Here is an 18545-nt window from a genome sequence, read left to right on the forward strand (position 1 = left end):
AATGGAAAGTCCTCAAAATATAGCACATAACAGAAAGCTGCTACCCATAAATAGTACATGCACAGACACATTCCAGTGATTTTCTACTGCTGACTGATGTGTCCTTTTTACCTCTTAACTCTTTTTTATGATTTTGCCATGAAACTACACACATAATAACGATTTGAGAGTCATTTGTTTTAAGTCAGAAGCCAGCTCCCTCATTTTCTAAGTAATGACTGTACCATGTCAGTCTTTAGGGTATACAGTTAAATCTGTAAAATACTGTTTATGTTGGAAATGTTTCACTTTTTAGACCTCATTTTGATAGGAGAGGAAACCTAGGTCTTGGCCCAAATAAACTATTGTGGAGCACCGCACCCTTGTGGTTACACTCTGAATTGAATACAACTAGCTACTAGACTAGGTGGTTTTCAGCATGGTTTTCAGATTCTTGATGTCGTACTTCCAGATGAGGGCCAAGAACCAGCTCTTGCTATTGATTAGATGGCATTTTCATGTCATATATTTACTTGGAAAATTCACAAATGCTGAACCTGGTCATTAATGTTAGTGACTAAACCCTAGAACTAACTATATAACTATATATATTACAACATTGCCCTGTTCACTGAAAGAATTCATGTTTTTCAAGGCAGTTTTGCACTAGGGGGCAGCAAAACCCTAACTCCACCACAGTGGACCAAAAATAAGTAAGCGGAACTATCGAACTGTCGTAATTGTTTCTCGGGGACTGTACAAAGTCGTTACGCGGGATGTCTGTGGTTTCCATTGGCAGAGAAAGTGCAGAAGTGATTATTCATAGCCAATTTAACTTGTAATTCACAATAGAATTATTAATTTAACGAATGCATAAGTTGTTATTTGTGTGAACAATTATCGGCAACATGTTTGCGGGGCTTCCGGAGCTCGGGATTTCCAACGGAGAGGATTTAAAGGAGACTCTGACCAACTGCACAGAGCCACTCAAAGCTATCGACCAGTTTCAGGTTTGATTAATGATCAGGAAATAAATCTATCACACTTAACATGTTTTTCTAATGGTATTCCATTTGTGTAATTTTAGATTAAATGGCTTTCTAATTTTGGCTGCAAGGCTTATTATGTTATATTTGTTGTGTTGGCATGTTAGCGTTACCATTTATTAACTCTAAATAAAAAAGCATTGCGACACATTTATGACCTTTATGACAAAACGCAGAGAAAATCATTCCTTTGTTATATCATTTCACTAGCTTTATGAAATTAAACGTTATGAATGAAGTAATTATATTGAAATAAACAGCCAGATTAAAAAGCACTTGACATGTAGATGTACATTGAGTATAGATTGCACTTAAATGACTAGTTATTGCTTTCAATGATTCTCAGTTATTATTATTATTATTATTATTATTATTATTATTATTATATAATTAACTGTATAATTACAGTGATCTATTAACTAAATCATTTTGTCATCCTTGCCTATTGTATGGCATTACTGTAGCCACTTTTGAATTTGATTAGACCCATAGTGTAAATGTATCCTATTTGCTGTCCTTTCCTTACAGATGGAAAATGGCATCCTGCTTCCCACTCTTCAGTCTGCTCTCCCATTTCTGGACCTTCACGGGACGCCACGGTTGGAGTTTCATCAGTCTGTGTTTGATGAGCTGCGGGAAAACCTCATGGAGCGAGTGGCCATTATAGCAGAGGGAAAAGAGGAGGACAGGTAATGTTTGCTTCGGAGGTCAAATTTTACATATATTGAGACAGTGTATTGGTTAGTTTTTTGTTTATAATTTTCTAGATATTCCAAACTGGAGGAGCTGTTGGAGAAGAGCTTTCCTTTGGTGAAAATGCCTTCTATTCAGCCAGTGGTGATGCAAGTGCTCAAACATCTTCCAAAAGTAAAGAAATAAAACCATGAAATATTTTAATAATGTAATTTTATAAATGTAAATATACTGTGATGTATTCTACAGTTATATTATCATAATCAATTTCATGTTAAAGCCACAGTATATAACTTTTTACAAAGTCAAACAAATGCATGTTTTTTGGGGTTTTTTTTTTTTTTTTTGGGGGGGGGGGGGGGGGGGGGGGGTTGTTTATTACACTGAAATACAAACGTTCATCCTTACTCTGAGCCAGCTAGCATAACTGCAAATGTGACTATTGTTTGACCTGGAGGAGGACCTCTTCCTCTTTGTTTCCATGGAAATAATGTTCCTTTGTCTATAATTTTCCACAACATGGCATAAATCTTCATAAAATCTAGCACCATGGAGAATGTTTGAAGTATGGTTTTAACTTTCTATTTCTACTGAACATGTGGAACACACTGTATCTTTAAGTTGACATAAAATTTGCCATGTAGACAGAGAATAAATATTAAAAACAATTTTGCTAAATTTTGGAAATAATAGAATATTTTCAATGCAAATATGCAATACAATCATGTTTTAAGTAACATATTTTCTGGTTGTACAGGTGCCGGAGAAAAAGCTAAAAATGGTAATGGCGGACAAAGAGCTGTATAAGGTGTGTGCAGTGGAGGTGAAGAGGCAGATCTGGCAGGACAACCAGGCGTTGTTTGGAGATGAGGTGTCACCCCTCCTCAAGCAGTACATTGTGGAGAAGGAGTCGGCCCTGTTTAGCAGTGACCTCTCCATCCTCCACAACTTCTTCAGCCCGTCACCCAAAACAAGAAGGCAAGGAGAGGTGAGAGTCAAACCGCTTTTTCTTCTAAGATTTTGAATGTTTTCAGGGCAATATTTCCTGAACTGAATATGGTTTAAGAAATATCCAAAAGACCTATTAAAAAACATCGAAAACTAAAGGTCAATTTGATGTGTATGAAAATGAACCATAAGTGACAATGCAGCATGCATGTGTGTCCTATATTCCTGTTTTTTAATATGATCTGTCCAGACCAAAAACAAAACTAACCTCCCACACGGGTCCAAATCTTAGGTGAAATCTTTACTCTTTACTCCTGACAAACCCTACCGTAGGAGCTGGAGATGGGTAGCCAGGCACACTGCACTAAACAGGTTTTCATTGTTGTGTCCATAGCTCAAGATATGAACATTAATGACAGACAAATTAATTGCCTTCTTTCCCCGAGGTCCCCCCCACGGTGCCTTCAACAGCTTTGCTCCAGATTGGCTATTTGGTTGCTATGATACTCGTCATCAGAATTTCAAATATGGCGTCTGGCTCCAAATTCACCCTATAACCACTAGCCTCGATAAGTTTCATTTGTCTTGAGGTGTATGCTATGGGTGACATCACTCAAAAAGAAACAATCACAAAAACAGTGTCCAGATGTGATCCACTTCTGGATGAATGTTTTGCCATACATCGAAGTGTCTGATTAGCTGCATTGTTTTTTATGTACTCTTATTTTGACTACCTGTAGGTGGTGCTAAAGTTGACCCAGATGATCGGGAAGAACGTTAAGCTTTATGACATGGTGCTGCAGTTTCTCCGGACTCTTTTTCTACGAACGCGCAACGTTCACTACTGCACACTCCGAGCTGAACTGCTCATGTCCCTCCATGACCTGGACATCAGCGAGATCTGCACTGTGGATCCCTGCCATAAAGTAAGCCGACATAAAAACAAACCAATAGACAAGACAACCATATAGATGTGTAATGAGATGTATACAAGTTGGGATGGCAGGAGCTCAGAACGAAGGGCCATGTAGCTTCTGTGTGATTGTTCAGTGCATGAAACAAAAGGTAGCTTCTGTGTGATTGTTCAGTGCATGAAACAAAAGGTAGCTTCTGTGTGATTGCTCAATGCTCGAAACAACATATTTGTAATGTTCTGTGGTCGGATTCTGTTTTTACAGTTCACTTGGTGCCTCGACGCTTGTATTAGGGAGAAGTTTGTTGATGGTAAAAGAGCCAGAGAGTTGCAAGGCTTTTTGGACGGAGTGAAGAAAGGACAGGAGCAAGTTCTAGGGTAAGTTGCAGTTATAATTATGGACAAAATTAATTAATCTAAACTAACGATGTATCTTTTTACTTTTCATTAGAGATCTGTCTATGATCCTGTGTGACCCTTTTGCCTGTAACACTCTGGTGCTGAGTATCATAAAGAACATACAGGAGCTGCTTAGTCAGGACGCACTGCCCAGGGTGAGATATGGTTAAAACAGCCCAAGTTTAGAATTTGACTTCCTGGTAATTGCATAACTTTTATCTAGCAACAATTATGTTTAGATTATAATTATTTTGTTAAATTAAGGTTTAAATTGCCTGCCTGCCTTGTGCATAAACTGTCCCTGTATTTTAGGTGGAATCTTTGGTGTTAATGACATAGGCGGAGGTATTTGATACTTCCTGTATTTTTTACTTTTCTTCTCAACTTTGTTCCCCACAAACTGATACTTTACTAATGTAAAATTATGTTACATATTTACCACAGGTACAATCCCACCAAATTAAGTCATATTTACAAAAACCTGTCATGAGCGCTTATAATTTTCATTAAATTTCATTCAACTGTAATAGTAAATATAATGTTTAGGGTTACCTACTGATTTGCCATGCCCTGTTTTAATTTAAATCATGTTGCTTGTGCTACTTTAACAGGACAGTTCAGATTTGATGCTTCTCTTGAGGATGTTGTCTTTGGGTCAAGGAGCGTGGGATATGATTGACAGCCAAGTCTTCAAAGAACCTCGTCTGGTCAGTCACCTCATTTTAGTTCAAGTCCCTCTTAGTCACTTCGGTTTAGTTTTACAGTTACAATGCCTGTAATTTTATCTTTGTCAGGGGCTGATCCTGTTTTAGAGTTGGATCAATCTTGATCTAAGTCTTTTATTAGTTTTTCCCCAAAGGCTTTCATATATTCAGTTATACAGTTTGGTCCTATGTTGTGTCCTTTCTTAGTGTCACGATATTAAAATTTCAAACTCATTTTCAATACTAAGGAAGAGACTCGATGATGAGTACCAATTCTGATATCACTAGGATAACAAAAACACTCTTTATTTAGACAACAAAATGGAATTTCCAATATTAAATTGTTGTAATTTATTTTATATTACCATGTGGTCTCCTATTTGTGTAATCCCTCAGTCGCTTGGGTAGCTTCCATAGTGGTCTATGGGCATATACTAGTCTATGTGGTTTTATATTTGTTCTGATACAGCTCAAGATCATTCTAAAGCTATTGAGGAAAGGTTTATTTCTGTCCTGTGAATGTGACTTTTTAGTATCGAAATCTGCTCAAATGAATATCTAGTTTCAATGCTACTTTTAGTGATTAGTATCTGATTCTCAATACTTTAGACAACCCTAGTCCTACCTTTTCTATTCTTCAATTTTAGTCCAGATTTTACTGTTGTTTAGATAATAAAGGCTAGTCAAAACACAATTGATGGGCAGTTAAACTGGTGACTAGTGATGTCAAAATGAACATATTAAACCATCATATTATTCACCTGATTCTGTCTGTATCTCTGTCATCAGGATTTGGAGGTAGTGACTCGTTTCCTGCCGGCCATGATGTCTGTAGTTGTTGACGACCACATTCATGTTGTCGAACAGAAGCTCCCCAGTGAAGAGAAGAGCTCGCTGACGTATCCCACTGCATTGCCCGATGCCTTTATCAGGTATCATGCAAACTTTAGCACACATGTGTCAAACTCAAGGCCCGGGGGCCAAATGTGGCCCTTCATAACATAATTTTATGTGGCCCTCGACATGGTAAATTAAAAGGTATAATGGTCTTAACATGTAATTTTATCAATAGATATGTTGTTACACAGCCATATTTTTACATCTATGCAAATATAATATGCAATAATTTGAAACTTGAATAAGTAATAAATACAGAAACAGTTAATTAACAAGTTAAAAAAGTATTTACATCTATTTTACATCTGGCCCTTTGAGGACAGTCATTTTGCTGATGTGGCCCTCGGTGAAAATGTGTCTGACACCCCTGCTTTAGCACCTTGGCCGTGTCACTTCCTTTGTCAGAACTGCATAGAGGTGTGAAAAACTAACCAAAAATCAGCTGTCTTGGCAATATAAAGGTAGCAACTATAGCTTTAGATAGTGTATATTTGGATTCCCATAAACCATGAATCAATAAATCAGTGCACAAATTAGACAATTAAATTATACATTTACTATGATAACAGACATGTGATGAATCAAATTTAAATTACTCAGTGTAATACTTAGTGTAATATGTATATCTCCTAAATCCTTTGTGGAGCTACTTGGAATGAGGTGGAGAGGTACTGGCTGAAGACCACTGATATAAGTTAATGTAGTAATTTTTGGAGAGGTCAGCAATATTCATAGAAACATGCCTAAATTCAGAAGCTTCGTAAGCATAATTAATACTTATCTGAGCTGCAAACAAAATAAATAATGGTTTTGTCTTTAACTTTGATTAGCAATTAGTAGGTGATGGTCCACAGATTGCAGTCAAAACAGGTAACAGAAACACATAAACAGAATGTATGACACAAAACTCAATACATGAAAAGTTATTAAAAAGTGATCTACAAGAGGATAAATGTGTTGAATTGCTTGTCTTGTCCTTAGGTACTTACAGGACAACAGAGTGGCATGTGAGATGGGACTATACTATGTACTGCACATTGCCAAACTACGGAACAAGAACGCACTGCAGAGACTCCTTCCTTCTTTAGGTCAGTCTGATTCTTTCCCTATTCTTAGATTCCTTGACAATACTATGACATTAAAGGAGCTGTATATAATTTATACTTTCTCCAAAATGTGAAAAGACAACAATTTTCTCTTAAACAGTTTGCAGTGGTCCAATGTTATTCCTCACTTCCCATATGCAGCTTAATGATTCACGTGTTATAATTAGCTGCACATAGCACACAGCAGTTTCATTTCTACCTTGAGAGCTGCTAATGCAATATATCTGTACTGGGCTAAAACTAATTTTACTCACCTACACAGAAAAAAAATCTGTCATTTTAAGATATAATGTACCCAGAATGTAATTAAATGTTTTACTTTTTTAATTTTTGTTAGCTGTATCCCTCTTATACAAATTTCTGTGTTTTATTCCAGTGGAGACGTACAACGACATGGCGTTTGGGGACATCTTCCTGCACTTGCTGACCGGGCACCTCACTCTGCTCTCAGATGAGTTTGGGACAGAAGACTTCTGTTCCGTCGTCTTTGATGGATTTTTACTCACGTCATTTTCAAGGTGCCCTCAATATCTCTTAGCAACCCTTTTATTGTTAAAAAAAAAAAAGAAAGTGGAAATTGAAAAAATATTGGCTGTCAAGCTAGATACTTAAATGATGAAGCTTTTTCTGATCAGAATCAGAATCAGAAGACTTTTATTGCCATAGTCTGTGAACACAGTTCACAAACTAGGAACTTGCTTCAGTGAAAAAGTGCAACATAAACACACTGAATAAATACAAATACAAATAAGGGCATGCACAAAGTTAAAAAGATATGCTTAAAAAATCAAATGAAATACTTAAAGGGAGAAAATATATACAACAGCAGCATCAGAACAACAGTGCAAACATGGCTTACTAAAGTGACCGGTATTATAAAGTGTCCAGTTTAGTGCAGATATTATAAAGTGTTCATGAGACAAACAGCAGAGGGGAAGAAACTGTTCTTATGCCGAGAGGTTCTGGTCCCAATGGACCGTAGCCTCCTGCCAGAGGGAAGTGGCTCAAATAGTCCATGTCCAGGGTGAGAAGTGTCAGCTGCTATACGGCCTGCTCACCCCCGAGTCCTGGAGACGTACAGGTCCTGTATAGATGGAAGGCTGCAGCCAGTCACCTTCTCAGCAGAGCGCACAATGCGCTGCAGTCTCTGTCTGTCCCTGGCAGTGGTCCCAGCGAACCACACAGTGATGGAGGAGGTGAGGATGGACTCAATGATGGAAGTGTAAAACTGCACCATCATCTGGACTGGCAGCTTGAGTTTCCTCAGCTTCCGCAGGTGGAACATCCTCTGCTGGGCTTTCTTGATGAGGGAGCTGATGGTCGGCTCCCACTTGAGATCCTGGGTGATGCAGGTGCCCAGGAAGCGGAAAGAGTCCACAGTGGTAATGGGGGAGTCCGTCAGGGTGAGGGGAGGCAGGGGGGCTGTGACTTTCCTGAAGTCCACAATCATCTCCACTGTCTTCTGGGCGTTGAGCTCCAGGTTGTTGCTGCTGCACCAGGACACCAGCCGGTCCACCTCCCTCCTGTAGGCAGACTCATCGCCGTCCGAGATGAGTCCGATGAGGGTGGTGTCATCCGCAAACTTAACCAGTTTGACGGAGGCGCAGCGGCTGGAGGTGCAGCAGTTGGTGCACAGGGAGAAGAGCAGGGGAGAAAGTACACAGCCCTGTGGAGATCCTGTGCTGATAGTCCGAGTGTCCGAGACATTCTTCCCCAGCCGCACGCGCTGTCTCCTGTCCGTTAGGAAGTCAGTGATCCACCTGCAGGTGGAGTCAGGCACGTTGAGCTGAGCGAGCTTGTCCTGGAGCAGAGCAGGGAGGATGGTGTTGAATGCAGAGCTGAAGTCCACAGACAGGATCCTGGCGTAGGTTCCCGGGGAGTCCAGATGCTGGAGGATGAAGTGAAGGGCCAGGTTAATGGCGTCGTCCACAGACCGATTGGCTCTGTAGGCAAACTGCAGAGGGTCCAGGAGGGGGGAGGTGAGGGACTTGAGGTGGTGCAGGACCAGGCGCTCAAATAACTTCATGACTACAGATGTCAGCGCCACAGGTCTGTAGTCATTAAGTCCAGTGATCCTGGGCTTCTTGGGGACGGGGACAATGGTGGACAGCTTGAAGCAGGCTGGGACATGACATGACTCCAGGGAGGTGTTAAAAATGTCCGTGAAGACAGGAGCCAGTTCCATCCTCCTGATGGTGGGCTAGTTCCGTTTTAGCACTCATTTAGTACTAGGGCTGAGTCTTTCAGATACAGTAGTTAAACAATGTTGTTTAGCCATTTTATTTTCCCCAAGCAATCGACTAAGGAGTTCAGTTTTTTGATTGGCTCTTTGGTTTCTATAATACTCGTGGTCATTCTAAATATGGAACTTGGTTCCTAACTTGCCCCTGCAACCGCTAGCCTCAATGATCTTCATTTGACTGGAGCTGAACGCTATTGGTGACGTCACACTCACTTAGTCCACTTCTTTTTACAGTATAAGTTATTATCACAACTTTATTCACTGATTCTCCTGCTTTACATCCAAAGGACAGAGCAAAAGGCTCCGGTTTAGCTCTTGTTTGATGTCGAATCCCGTTCTCAACATAAACATCATTGGTTAAGATCCATTGACCCACAAGGGTGGCGGTGCGATTCTAGCACCCAGAAATGAATACTGTTCTTGTGTCCTTGGGCAAAACACTTAACCCCCCCCCCACCGCAAGAGTCTGTGCACACTGGTGTGGGATGTGTCTGTGAATGGGTGCGTGTTTCCTTGATGTAAAGCATTTTGCCTTGAACGTGGAAATATTTACGGGCGTAGGCTGCTTTGGGCCACTGTTACGCACAGCAGAGATTGAGCACAAGTTACACATTTCAATGTAATCGCATCATTTGAGCACCTTACGCACAGAATGGCAAGATGGGGCCCACAATGTTTTTATACCAATTTTTTCAAATTTTACCATAGAAGTAACATTTATTTATTTGGCCTTGTACATTAATTTACATTTCTATAAATATCCCACAAGTTTTTTTTATCTGTAGTCCTCAGATAGATTTTAATTTTTTAAAATCACTTTAAAAATAAGATAGGACATCCAAAACTATTTTAATTATGGTTTAATAACAGTTTTACCTGACAGCTCTTCTAAACCTTGTAGTTCGAAATATTCTATCTGTGCTAGGTTGTGTGTAAAGTCTATTATCCACTGTTTTAATATATTTAATTTGTGTCTCTATTATTATTGTTTAATTGCTGTCTCCTCTATTACAGTAAAGAGAATGTCCACCGACACGCTCTGCGAATGCTGGTTCACCTTCACCACAAAGTCCTACCTTCTTACATGGAGACCCTCATGAAGACACTGGAGCCTCCCAAACAGGTTAGCTATACAATAAGTTGTCCTGATGCTCGTGTTTACGTGTGACTTGAAACCAAACCATAGATGGCCACTAAAAGTTTCTCATAATGATATCAAACTTCACAAACTAACTCAGAAGTTTCATGTTCCCTAACAAAAATGACTGTAACATTATTTATGTTTGCCGGACACATCTCTTTTATGCATTTAAGTGGAACTGAAGACTAAATCCACAATTTTCACTACTAAACTGTGAATATGGTGTGCTAAAGGCATTAGCTACTGTAGTATTTTTTTGAAAACTTTAGTGCAAACTAGTTGTATTTGGACCTTTTCTAAATCTAAGGTGGTTTTCATACTGCCAGTAGTTAGGTCGATATAAAAGAGCATTCTCTCTGAGAGCAGTGCGCTTGGGCCAGTGTGAACCTAACAGTTGCATTCTGCTTCACATTAAAAGCCCGCTCCAGAAGCACTTGAAAGAGGTGGTCTCGGAGCAATGTGAACAAGGCTGACCTCAGGCCAACCTACGCACTCTGGGCAAAAGAGTGCTCGGATCATGTATATTTGTATGAATGTGCACAGCAGGGCTGCTGTTTGCCATGTTTGTCTGACGAGGCCATTTGGATCAATTTAATATCAGCGACAGACTCCTCCTCAGTCTGTCTGCGCAGGTAAGCATGGGATTGTCTGTGTCGCTTTTTCTCTTTCACTACCAGCACATACAGTCCTCGTGGTGTATTTAGCCACAGGTGACAGAAAAGATCACCGCATACAGGGGAAGGATGCTGTCTGCCTGTCATAGAAATAAGTTTGGCGATCAGCTGATGGATCCTCATGTAACTCTTGGTGCGTGTTTGAGGTCAATGATGTGGTACTTGTGAACAAGACCAACCCAATCATAAAATAAACAGAACTAACTCGAATGCACTCTGGGGTCATTCCACAGAGTATGCTAACATGTGTGAAAAAGGCCTATGTGTATATGCAGCCTCTAGAGTCCTTTACAATTTCCAGTAGTTGGTAATGTCGTGCAGAACTTCCCTAATTACAGCCAGGTGTTTCTGATTACAAATACCTAGCTGCAGAGTTTAAAGAGCAGTTACCTGTTCACACTGTTCCTCATACCCCCAGACCCCGCCCCTCCTTTGAATTACTTACTACTGTGTACGAAGTGTGCTATACAAATAAATGTACAAAAAAAAGCCAAAGGAGCAATATTAGTGAATGTGGTAGAAGGTCCGTGAAGCCATCCAATTTGATTAGACTTTATTGGTTAAAAATAATATAATGCTAAAAACTAAAATTCAATATCAAAAACAAACATTTCTGACATTCCACAGTGCAGTGAACCAGTGAAGGAGCTGTACATCCAGCTGACAGAGAAACTCGAAGCCCAGAAGAAGAGCCCTCCACCAGCCGACGAGCCTCCATCTTTAGACCTGGGACTGCACCCAGTGAGCGTGCCTCCCTCCAGCTCCACCCCCTCCACACCGCACTGAAGACTAAGGGACATTTAAACCAACTGACCTGACCTGGTGGCATTACACTATGTTGAAATGCCGGGTTTCAGATGACATTACAACTTTCTATAGGATTGTAGCGCTTAATTAAAACAACTACTGTATGTTCATCAGTTATGTGGTTATTTTTGTCCTTTTCACTAATGTATATGATTCGTGGTCAACATTTGTGCATTTTCCTTTTGGATATTTCTTAAACAATCAATCAAGAATACTGGCTTCCTTGAAATCCTTTGTTTCATGTGGAAAGAGACTTTACCATGAACTACGACTTCACCATAAAAATTTCCACCAGATCTATTTTGAATTTATATGTTTTCATTCATTCATAAATACAGCTTTCTATTTTGGTGAGGAGAAATGGCCTTATTAATGATGTATTTTGTACATTTGTTGTTGTCCAATTTGTTTTATAGCAGTGTAATGCGGCCAGAAAAGCAAGAAAAAGTATCTTTTGGTTTATCCTGTGATAATGTAAAAGTATCCCGGAAGTTGGTGCCCACTGGTTCACTTTGATATAAAAGCAAATGTGCAACTCTCTCTAGTGTGAGCAGTGTTTGATGCAACTGCAGTTTCTCTACTGTTACATTTGGAATACTGTCCAAACAGATATTTTCATATAATTTGGTTTTCACTGATTGACATTTTGGTAGTGTCATAATGGAACATGTAAATAAATAATTTCGTAATACTCAGCTGACTCATTTCATCCATTTAAAAATTACCATAGTATATAAAACAAAAACATTTTTAGAGAAATGGATTGGATTACCCAACCTCCTCTTTGTTTTTGTATCACTAGAATCATATATGACGATTTATGTGTTCCTTTCTCTAGTAATGCCTCCTGTGTTTTAGTCTTAAAATGTGAAATCATTCAATGCCAACAGTTCCACTTTGACACCTCACAGCAAATCAGCATAGGTAGGTTTTTATGGACTTACTTTTTGTGCCATTTGTAAAAGCATGTATCATTTATAAAAAGAGTTGTATCTAGTTAGTGCGATGTGTTAACCGATTGATTGGGTTGATGTTGTTAGTGCCTTGCATTTCTCAGTGTCAGTGTAACATTGATGCCTTATTGTTTATTTAGTTATAGTGTTTTTTTAAGTTTACATTTGTATCCGTTGGCATAAATCGTTTCCAAAACACAAAAGTGCTATAAAATAGGACTAAATTAATATTTTTCTATTTTAAATTGCTTAAATATTTTGTCACCTTACCTTCTTTTTCTTAGATCTGGGCCAGTTTTGGTGTAAATGTCACAATTTTGTAGATGCTAAAAATGCAAATCTTTCAGAAAATACATCAGAAGTGGATTATTTGGTTTGATTGGTATTTACAATGGCTCAGGCAGCACCTACTATATAGATGTTACAAATATGATTGTTTTATTCACAAATGACTTTCAATTAATCTTTTGTTTTAAGAATAGAACATGAGTTTGTAGAATATGTAAGTGTTCACAAAAAGCGTGTTGTGCCATACCATAGTGACCATAAACTGCTCTGGGCACAACTTGTCTGTCAGTCTTCTCCACAACATTCATGTCGTAGATCTTATTGGTCATTATGTTGAACTCAAATGCAAGTTAATAGCAAGCAGTAGTAGTATTGATACAAATACTGTTTCAGATACTTTTAAATGCATATCCAAACAGAAAATCATTTAGTCTCATATGTTTTTTTGGAAAGTAGGGGAAGCTTACGCCCCTGAATGTCTGATGCCTTCTTGAGGACTGCATAACATGTGTGTGACAAGGTGTAGGCTCCCTCATCTCGATTTATGCTGCTTGGACCTTGTTTGCAGATCTTGATCTGACCACTAAAAGAGACAAAACCTCATTATGGACTCGATTAATGCCAGGGTTATCTGTGCTGAAAATAAATACCACCGCTGGATCAGAGCGTGCTATTGAACTCCACAAACAAAATTCGAAGGAGCATAAATCTAGCATTAGTCCAGCATTGTCCAGCATTTACAGACTGCGAACTATGTTACATTAATTATAACTGGACTGAACTGCTGCCCAGAAGACGGTGCCCCCTGTTTTACTTTGATATAAAAGAAAATGTACCACTTTGTCCCTAGTGAACAGTGTTTGGTCCAACTGCAGTTTCTCTACTGCTGCATTTGGATTACTGTCCAAACATAGATCTGTTCATATAATTTGGTTTTCACTGTGTGAAGTTTTGGCAGTATCAAAATGAAAAATGCTTGTAAATAAATAATTCAGTCATAGTAAACTAACTTATTCATACCTTTGCTTTTATCCTATGAACCCTTGCGGCCCCTGCGTTCCTCTGGCAGCAGGCTCCTAGTCATCCCCAAAGTCAGGACACACGGAGAGGCCTCTTTCCAGTTTTATGGTCCCCGTCTATGGAACAGTCTGCCGGAGGACCTCAGGGCCGCAGAGAACATTCAGGTTTTTAAAAGCAAGCTCAAGACCCATCTTTTTAGCATAGCTTTTGATTAGTATGTATCACTTTAGTTTACTTCTCTATTTATTTAGGCTTATTTAGGCTGGTTAGTGTGTTTATGTTGATATCCATATTTTACTTATGTTTTATTTACTTGTTTAGCTTTGACTTATTTTATTACTTTTAATAATTTTAGATTTGCCAGTGTTTCCTCTGAGGAGCCCTCTGCACCGGGAGCTGTGGTTGGCTGTGGCTGCTGGGCCCTGGCTCATGGGCCCTGGAGGTTTGGTCTTGACCTCATCTCTTCTCTGGGCACTGGGCTGGTGTCCTGTGGCTGCGGGTGACCCTGCTCCTGGTGCAGATGGTTCCTCTGGTGGCGCTCTCTCATCTGGTTCATCTTTATCCAGCCTATTGCACTTAAACATATTTTAATGAAACCAAAAGTATTTTAACATGTGTTGGGGTGGTGGGTGGGAGTGTGCGTTGGGGTGGGGGGTTCTCTGGTTGTGTTTATTGATGTGTTGGGGTTGGGTTGTTTGGCTGTGGGGTGGTTGGGTGGGTTTGGTGGGTAGGACTGTTTTTAATGCACTGTAAAGCACTTTGTGTTACATTTTTTGTATGAAAAGCGCTTTATAAATAAAGTTTCTTGTTGTTTTGTTTGAGTACATCTAAGATGATCGGATAAAAACATTTTTGGAGAAATGAACTATTATGCATATATAGAGGATTATGCAACCTCTTCTGATTTGAATCAACTATAAAATTCCTGTGTGTTCCCTTCACTGGTAACACTGTGTAATCATTCAGTGAAATCAACAGTTCCAGATTGACACCTCACAGCACATCAACACAGGTAGGTTTTTATGGACTTGCATGCTTTTACAAATGCAAATAAAAAATAATTACTGTATAAATACATTAGTTGTATCTACTACCTTACTATGATGTTTTTGACCCATGCACACACCAGTATTTTAGGTCACCTTTGTACTATTAGTGCTAAAACACCAAATATGCAATATTTCCAACATACATTTTGGTGCAGTGTATTGTATACTGAGCTATAGTGGTTTACAAAAAAAGCTGCATTTGTACCCTGTAGACATAGATTATTTTCTTTGATTGTTGCATTAAAACAAATACATTTGTGAACTGATTTTCTAATGACTCATTTTAACATGTCTGAAATGGTCCCAAAGTACAAACCTAGGAAGGAACCATAAGAAATTAGTTGTATCTAGGTTAGTTAGTAAATTAACCATTTTAAAGTAGCCTAAAGTGATGTACTACAAGTAAAAATGCCCAAAAGATATTTTAATTTTGTTTCCAGGTTTTTGTTTTTTACCATATCATCAAAGCCCGTCTTTTAATTATACTGTTATTATTCCCATAAACTTCAAGGGAAAAAATCATATTAAACATTTGAAACAGTAGAGAAAATGCAGTTGGACCAAACATAGATCTGTTCATATAATTTGGTTTTCACTGTGTAACATTTTGGCAGTGTTGTAATGAAAAATGCTTGTAAATAAATAATTCAGTCATACTAAACTGACTTATTCATACTTTTAAAAATGACCAGAGTGCATCTAAGATGATCAAATAAAAACATTTAAAGAGAAATAGACTACTGGATTATGCAACCTCTTCTGATTTGTATCAACTCTGAAACAGCCTACAGATGGAAATTTATGTCTGTTCCTTTCACAGACAACGCCTCCTGTGTCAGCTTTAGCTTTAACATGTGAAATCATTCAGTGCTAACAGTTCCAGTTTGACACCTCACAGCACATCAACACAGGTAGGTATTTATGGACTTACATGCTTTTACAAATGGCAGAAAAATAATTATTGTATAAATACATTAGTTGTATCTACTACCATACTATGATGTATTTGACCCATGAATACACCGATATTTTAGGTCACGTCTGTACTATTAGTTCTAAAACACCAAATATGCATTATTTCCAACATAGATGTTGGTGCAGTGTATTGTATACTGAGTTATAGTGGTTTACAAAAAATGTTGAATGGTACAAAAAATTCAAATCTTTTGTCAGCCTGTCCTCTGTCTCTGTCCATATGTGTGTGTGTGTGTGTATGTATGTATGTATGTATGTATATATGTATATGTATATATATATATATATCTATATATATCTATATATATATATATATATATATATATATATATATATATATATATATATATATATATATATATATATATATATATATATATATATATAAACAAAATAAAAAACAAAATATGCAAAATATACAAAAAACATTTGCAAATTAATTTTTAATGACTCATTCTAACATGTCTGAAATGGTCCCAAAGTATAAATCTAAAAAGCTAAATCTAGGTTAGTTAAAGCAGCAAAAAATTATGGACTACAAGTAAAAATGCTTAAAAATAATTTAATTTTGTTCCCAGGTTGTTGTTGTTGTTTTTTTTTTTTTTTTGTTTTTTTTTTTGTTTATTTTACTATAATCATCAAGACAGTTAATTATACTGTCAGACTTAAATCAGCTATGCTCCGTTTTCTGAGTCAATCTACAGTAAGTTAGTAACAACCAGGAAATGCTGTGGGCAGCCAATCTAATCTGCACCATGTGTGGAGTTGTGGGGGAAGTAACAAATCCAAATGCAAAGAACAATATCAAACTACAGAGTAGTTGTCAAATAAATTATTCGACTATTTAAAAATACTTTTACAGGATTGTAATGATGATATGTGTTGATTAAACTCCAACAAAAGAATTGTTGGAGTTTAAATTAGATTAATTTGCTTGAATCACCAGAGCTTGGAAGCATGAGCTTTTTTCCCAAACTTATTTAAATATATAAATACCTATCTCTCTCCAGATTGGAGTATTGTGTCCACCAGCATGAACAACAGTAGTTGTATCTAGGTTAGTTAGTAAATTAACCATTTTAAAGTAGCCTAAAATGATGTACTACAAGTAAAAATGCCCAAAACATATTTTAATTTTGTTTCCAGGTTTTTGTTTTTTACCATATCATCAAAGCCTGTCTTTTTAATTATACTGTCAGATTTGAATCAGCTGTGCTCCGTTTTCTGAGTCAATCTACAGTAAATTGATAACAACAGGGAAAAGCTGTTGGGAACCAATCTAATCTGCACCATGTGTGGAGTTGTGGGGGAAGTAACAAATTCAAATGCAAAAAAACAATATCAAACTTCATACAGGTTGTCAAATAAATTATTCGACTATTTAAAAATACTTTTACATGATTGTAATGATATGTGTTGATTAAATACCAACAAAAGGACTGTATCATATTAATTTGATTGAATCACCAGAGCATAGAAATTTTTATGAGCTTTTTTTCCCAAACTGATTTTATTTTAATGGAACTAAGTTGATCAAGCAAACATAATACAAAATAAATATATAAATACCTATCTCTCTCCAGATTGGAGTGTTGTGTCCACCAGCATGAACAACAGCAGTGACTCTGGGACCTGCCTGCCTATTGCTCAACACATGTCTATCCCTGTGCTCATGTGCCTGGTTTACTTTATGGGATTCCTTTTGAACTTCTTCAGCCTGTGGATCTTCTGCTGCCGTATGTCGTCATGGAGCGCTGGGACCATCCTGCAGTTCTGCCTGGCTCTAAGTGATGCCCTGGGCACTCCTGTCACTCCACTCATAGCTGTGTACTTTGCCATGGGTAACAACTGGCCATTTGGAACAGTGGTGTGCACGGTCAAGATTGCCCTCCTGAGCTCCCAGTTCTACGGCAGCGCTATTTTCCTCACTCTGATCAGCTTTCACAGATACAAAGCCGTAGTGCACTTCAACAAGAGCTCCAGAATGAAAAACAAAAGCTTCATCAAGAAGCTGTGTGCTGGAGTGTGGCTCTTTCTGATAGCGCACTCATTGGTTTACTTTGTTGCTATTCCCTCCACTAAAGTAGGAAAAGTTACACAATGTCTCAGCTTCAGCCAGAGTTCTCTGACAAACTCTTTCTTCACCATTGGCTGTGTCCTCGTCTCAGTTGGCTTCCTGCTTCCTCTCAGTATCTCTGCCACATGCTATTTTCAAATCAAAAATGCTCTCACTCGTTTGAACAACATCACAACCAAAAGTCTAAAAGTCAAACTCAAATCCCAGCGAATGATCCAAATGTGCCTTATCATATTTGGCATCTGCTTCCTGCCCATGAATGTGACCCGCACTGCAGCAATAGTGATTATAAAGTTCTATCCTGAGCATTGCCACATGGTCCATCATGTCCAGACTGCGTACTATGCTTCATGGATTGTAGCTGGACTGAACTGCTGCCTGGACCCAGTGCTCTACTATTTTGGGTCACAGAACTTTAAAGATGCATTTCCTTCTTTCAAAGCCAAGCCAGCAGAGCCTCAGCAAAGTGATACAGAAATGACACCAAATCTCATGTAGGGACAAAATAATTGCAGTGTGAGCCATTCATGGAGATCATTGTGTTGACAGTGTATATATATTTTTTTTATTACTGAATTACAGCATGTTGTAACTGGCTGCAGACCTCTACCGAGAGTGCCCTACACCGCAGAGT

General features: G+C 38.3%; 2 protein-coding genes across 2 annotated transcripts; both read left to right on the forward strand.

Annotated features, from left to right (window-relative positions):
* The first annotated feature begins 728 nt into the window (after positions 1-728).
* Positions 729-12245, forward strand: nelfb (negative elongation factor complex member B). Its single transcript, XM_033973162.2, has 13 exons — positions 729-989; positions 1554-1714; positions 1793-1892; positions 2476-2706; positions 3407-3592; positions 3845-3957; positions 4031-4133; positions 4590-4685; positions 5472-5614; positions 6561-6667; positions 7062-7203; positions 9942-10050; positions 11370-12245. The coding sequence occupies exons 1-13, from the start codon at positions 888-890 to the stop codon at positions 11526-11528; spliced, it is 1752 nt and encodes a 583-aa protein (XP_033829053.1). The 5' UTR covers positions 729-887; the 3' UTR covers positions 11529-12245.
* A 5187-nt stretch (positions 12246-17432) lies between these two features.
* Positions 17433-18409, forward strand: LOC117376148 (P2Y purinoceptor 2-like). Its single transcript, XM_033972554.2, has one exon. It carries the CDS (start codon positions 17441-17443, stop codon positions 18407-18409), a length of 969 nt encoding a protein of 322 aa, XP_033828445.2. The 5' UTR covers positions 17433-17440.
* Positions 18410-18545: the final 136 nt, after the last annotated feature.

Source organism: Periophthalmus magnuspinnatus, chromosome 9, assembly GCF_009829125.3.
Source record: "Periophthalmus magnuspinnatus isolate fPerMag1 chromosome 9, fPerMag1.2.pri, whole genome shotgun sequence".
NCBI classification, from domain to species: Eukaryota; Metazoa; Chordata; class Actinopteri; order Gobiiformes; family Gobiidae; genus Periophthalmus; species Periophthalmus magnuspinnatus.

What these genes read in the sequence shown, in the direction of transcription:
- nelfb (XM_033973162.2), top strand. Translation starts at nt 888, where the DNA reads ATGTTTGCGGGGCTTCCGGAGCTCGGGATTTCCAACGGAGAGGATTTA. An exon ending in GGACAGGAGCAAGTTCTAGG is followed by an intron (nt 3,958 to 4,030) that starts GTAAGTTGCAGT and finishes ACTTTTCATTAG; the next exon opens with AGATCTGTCTATGATCCTGT. An exon ending in GTCAGGACGCACTGCCCAGG is followed by an intron (nt 4,134 to 4,589) that starts GTGAGATATGGT and finishes CTACTTTAACAG; the next exon opens with GACAGTTCAGATTTGATGCT.
- LOC117376148 (XM_033972554.2), top strand. Translation starts at nt 17,441, where the DNA reads ATGAACAACAGCAGTGACTCTGGGACCTGCCTGCCTATTGCTCAACAC.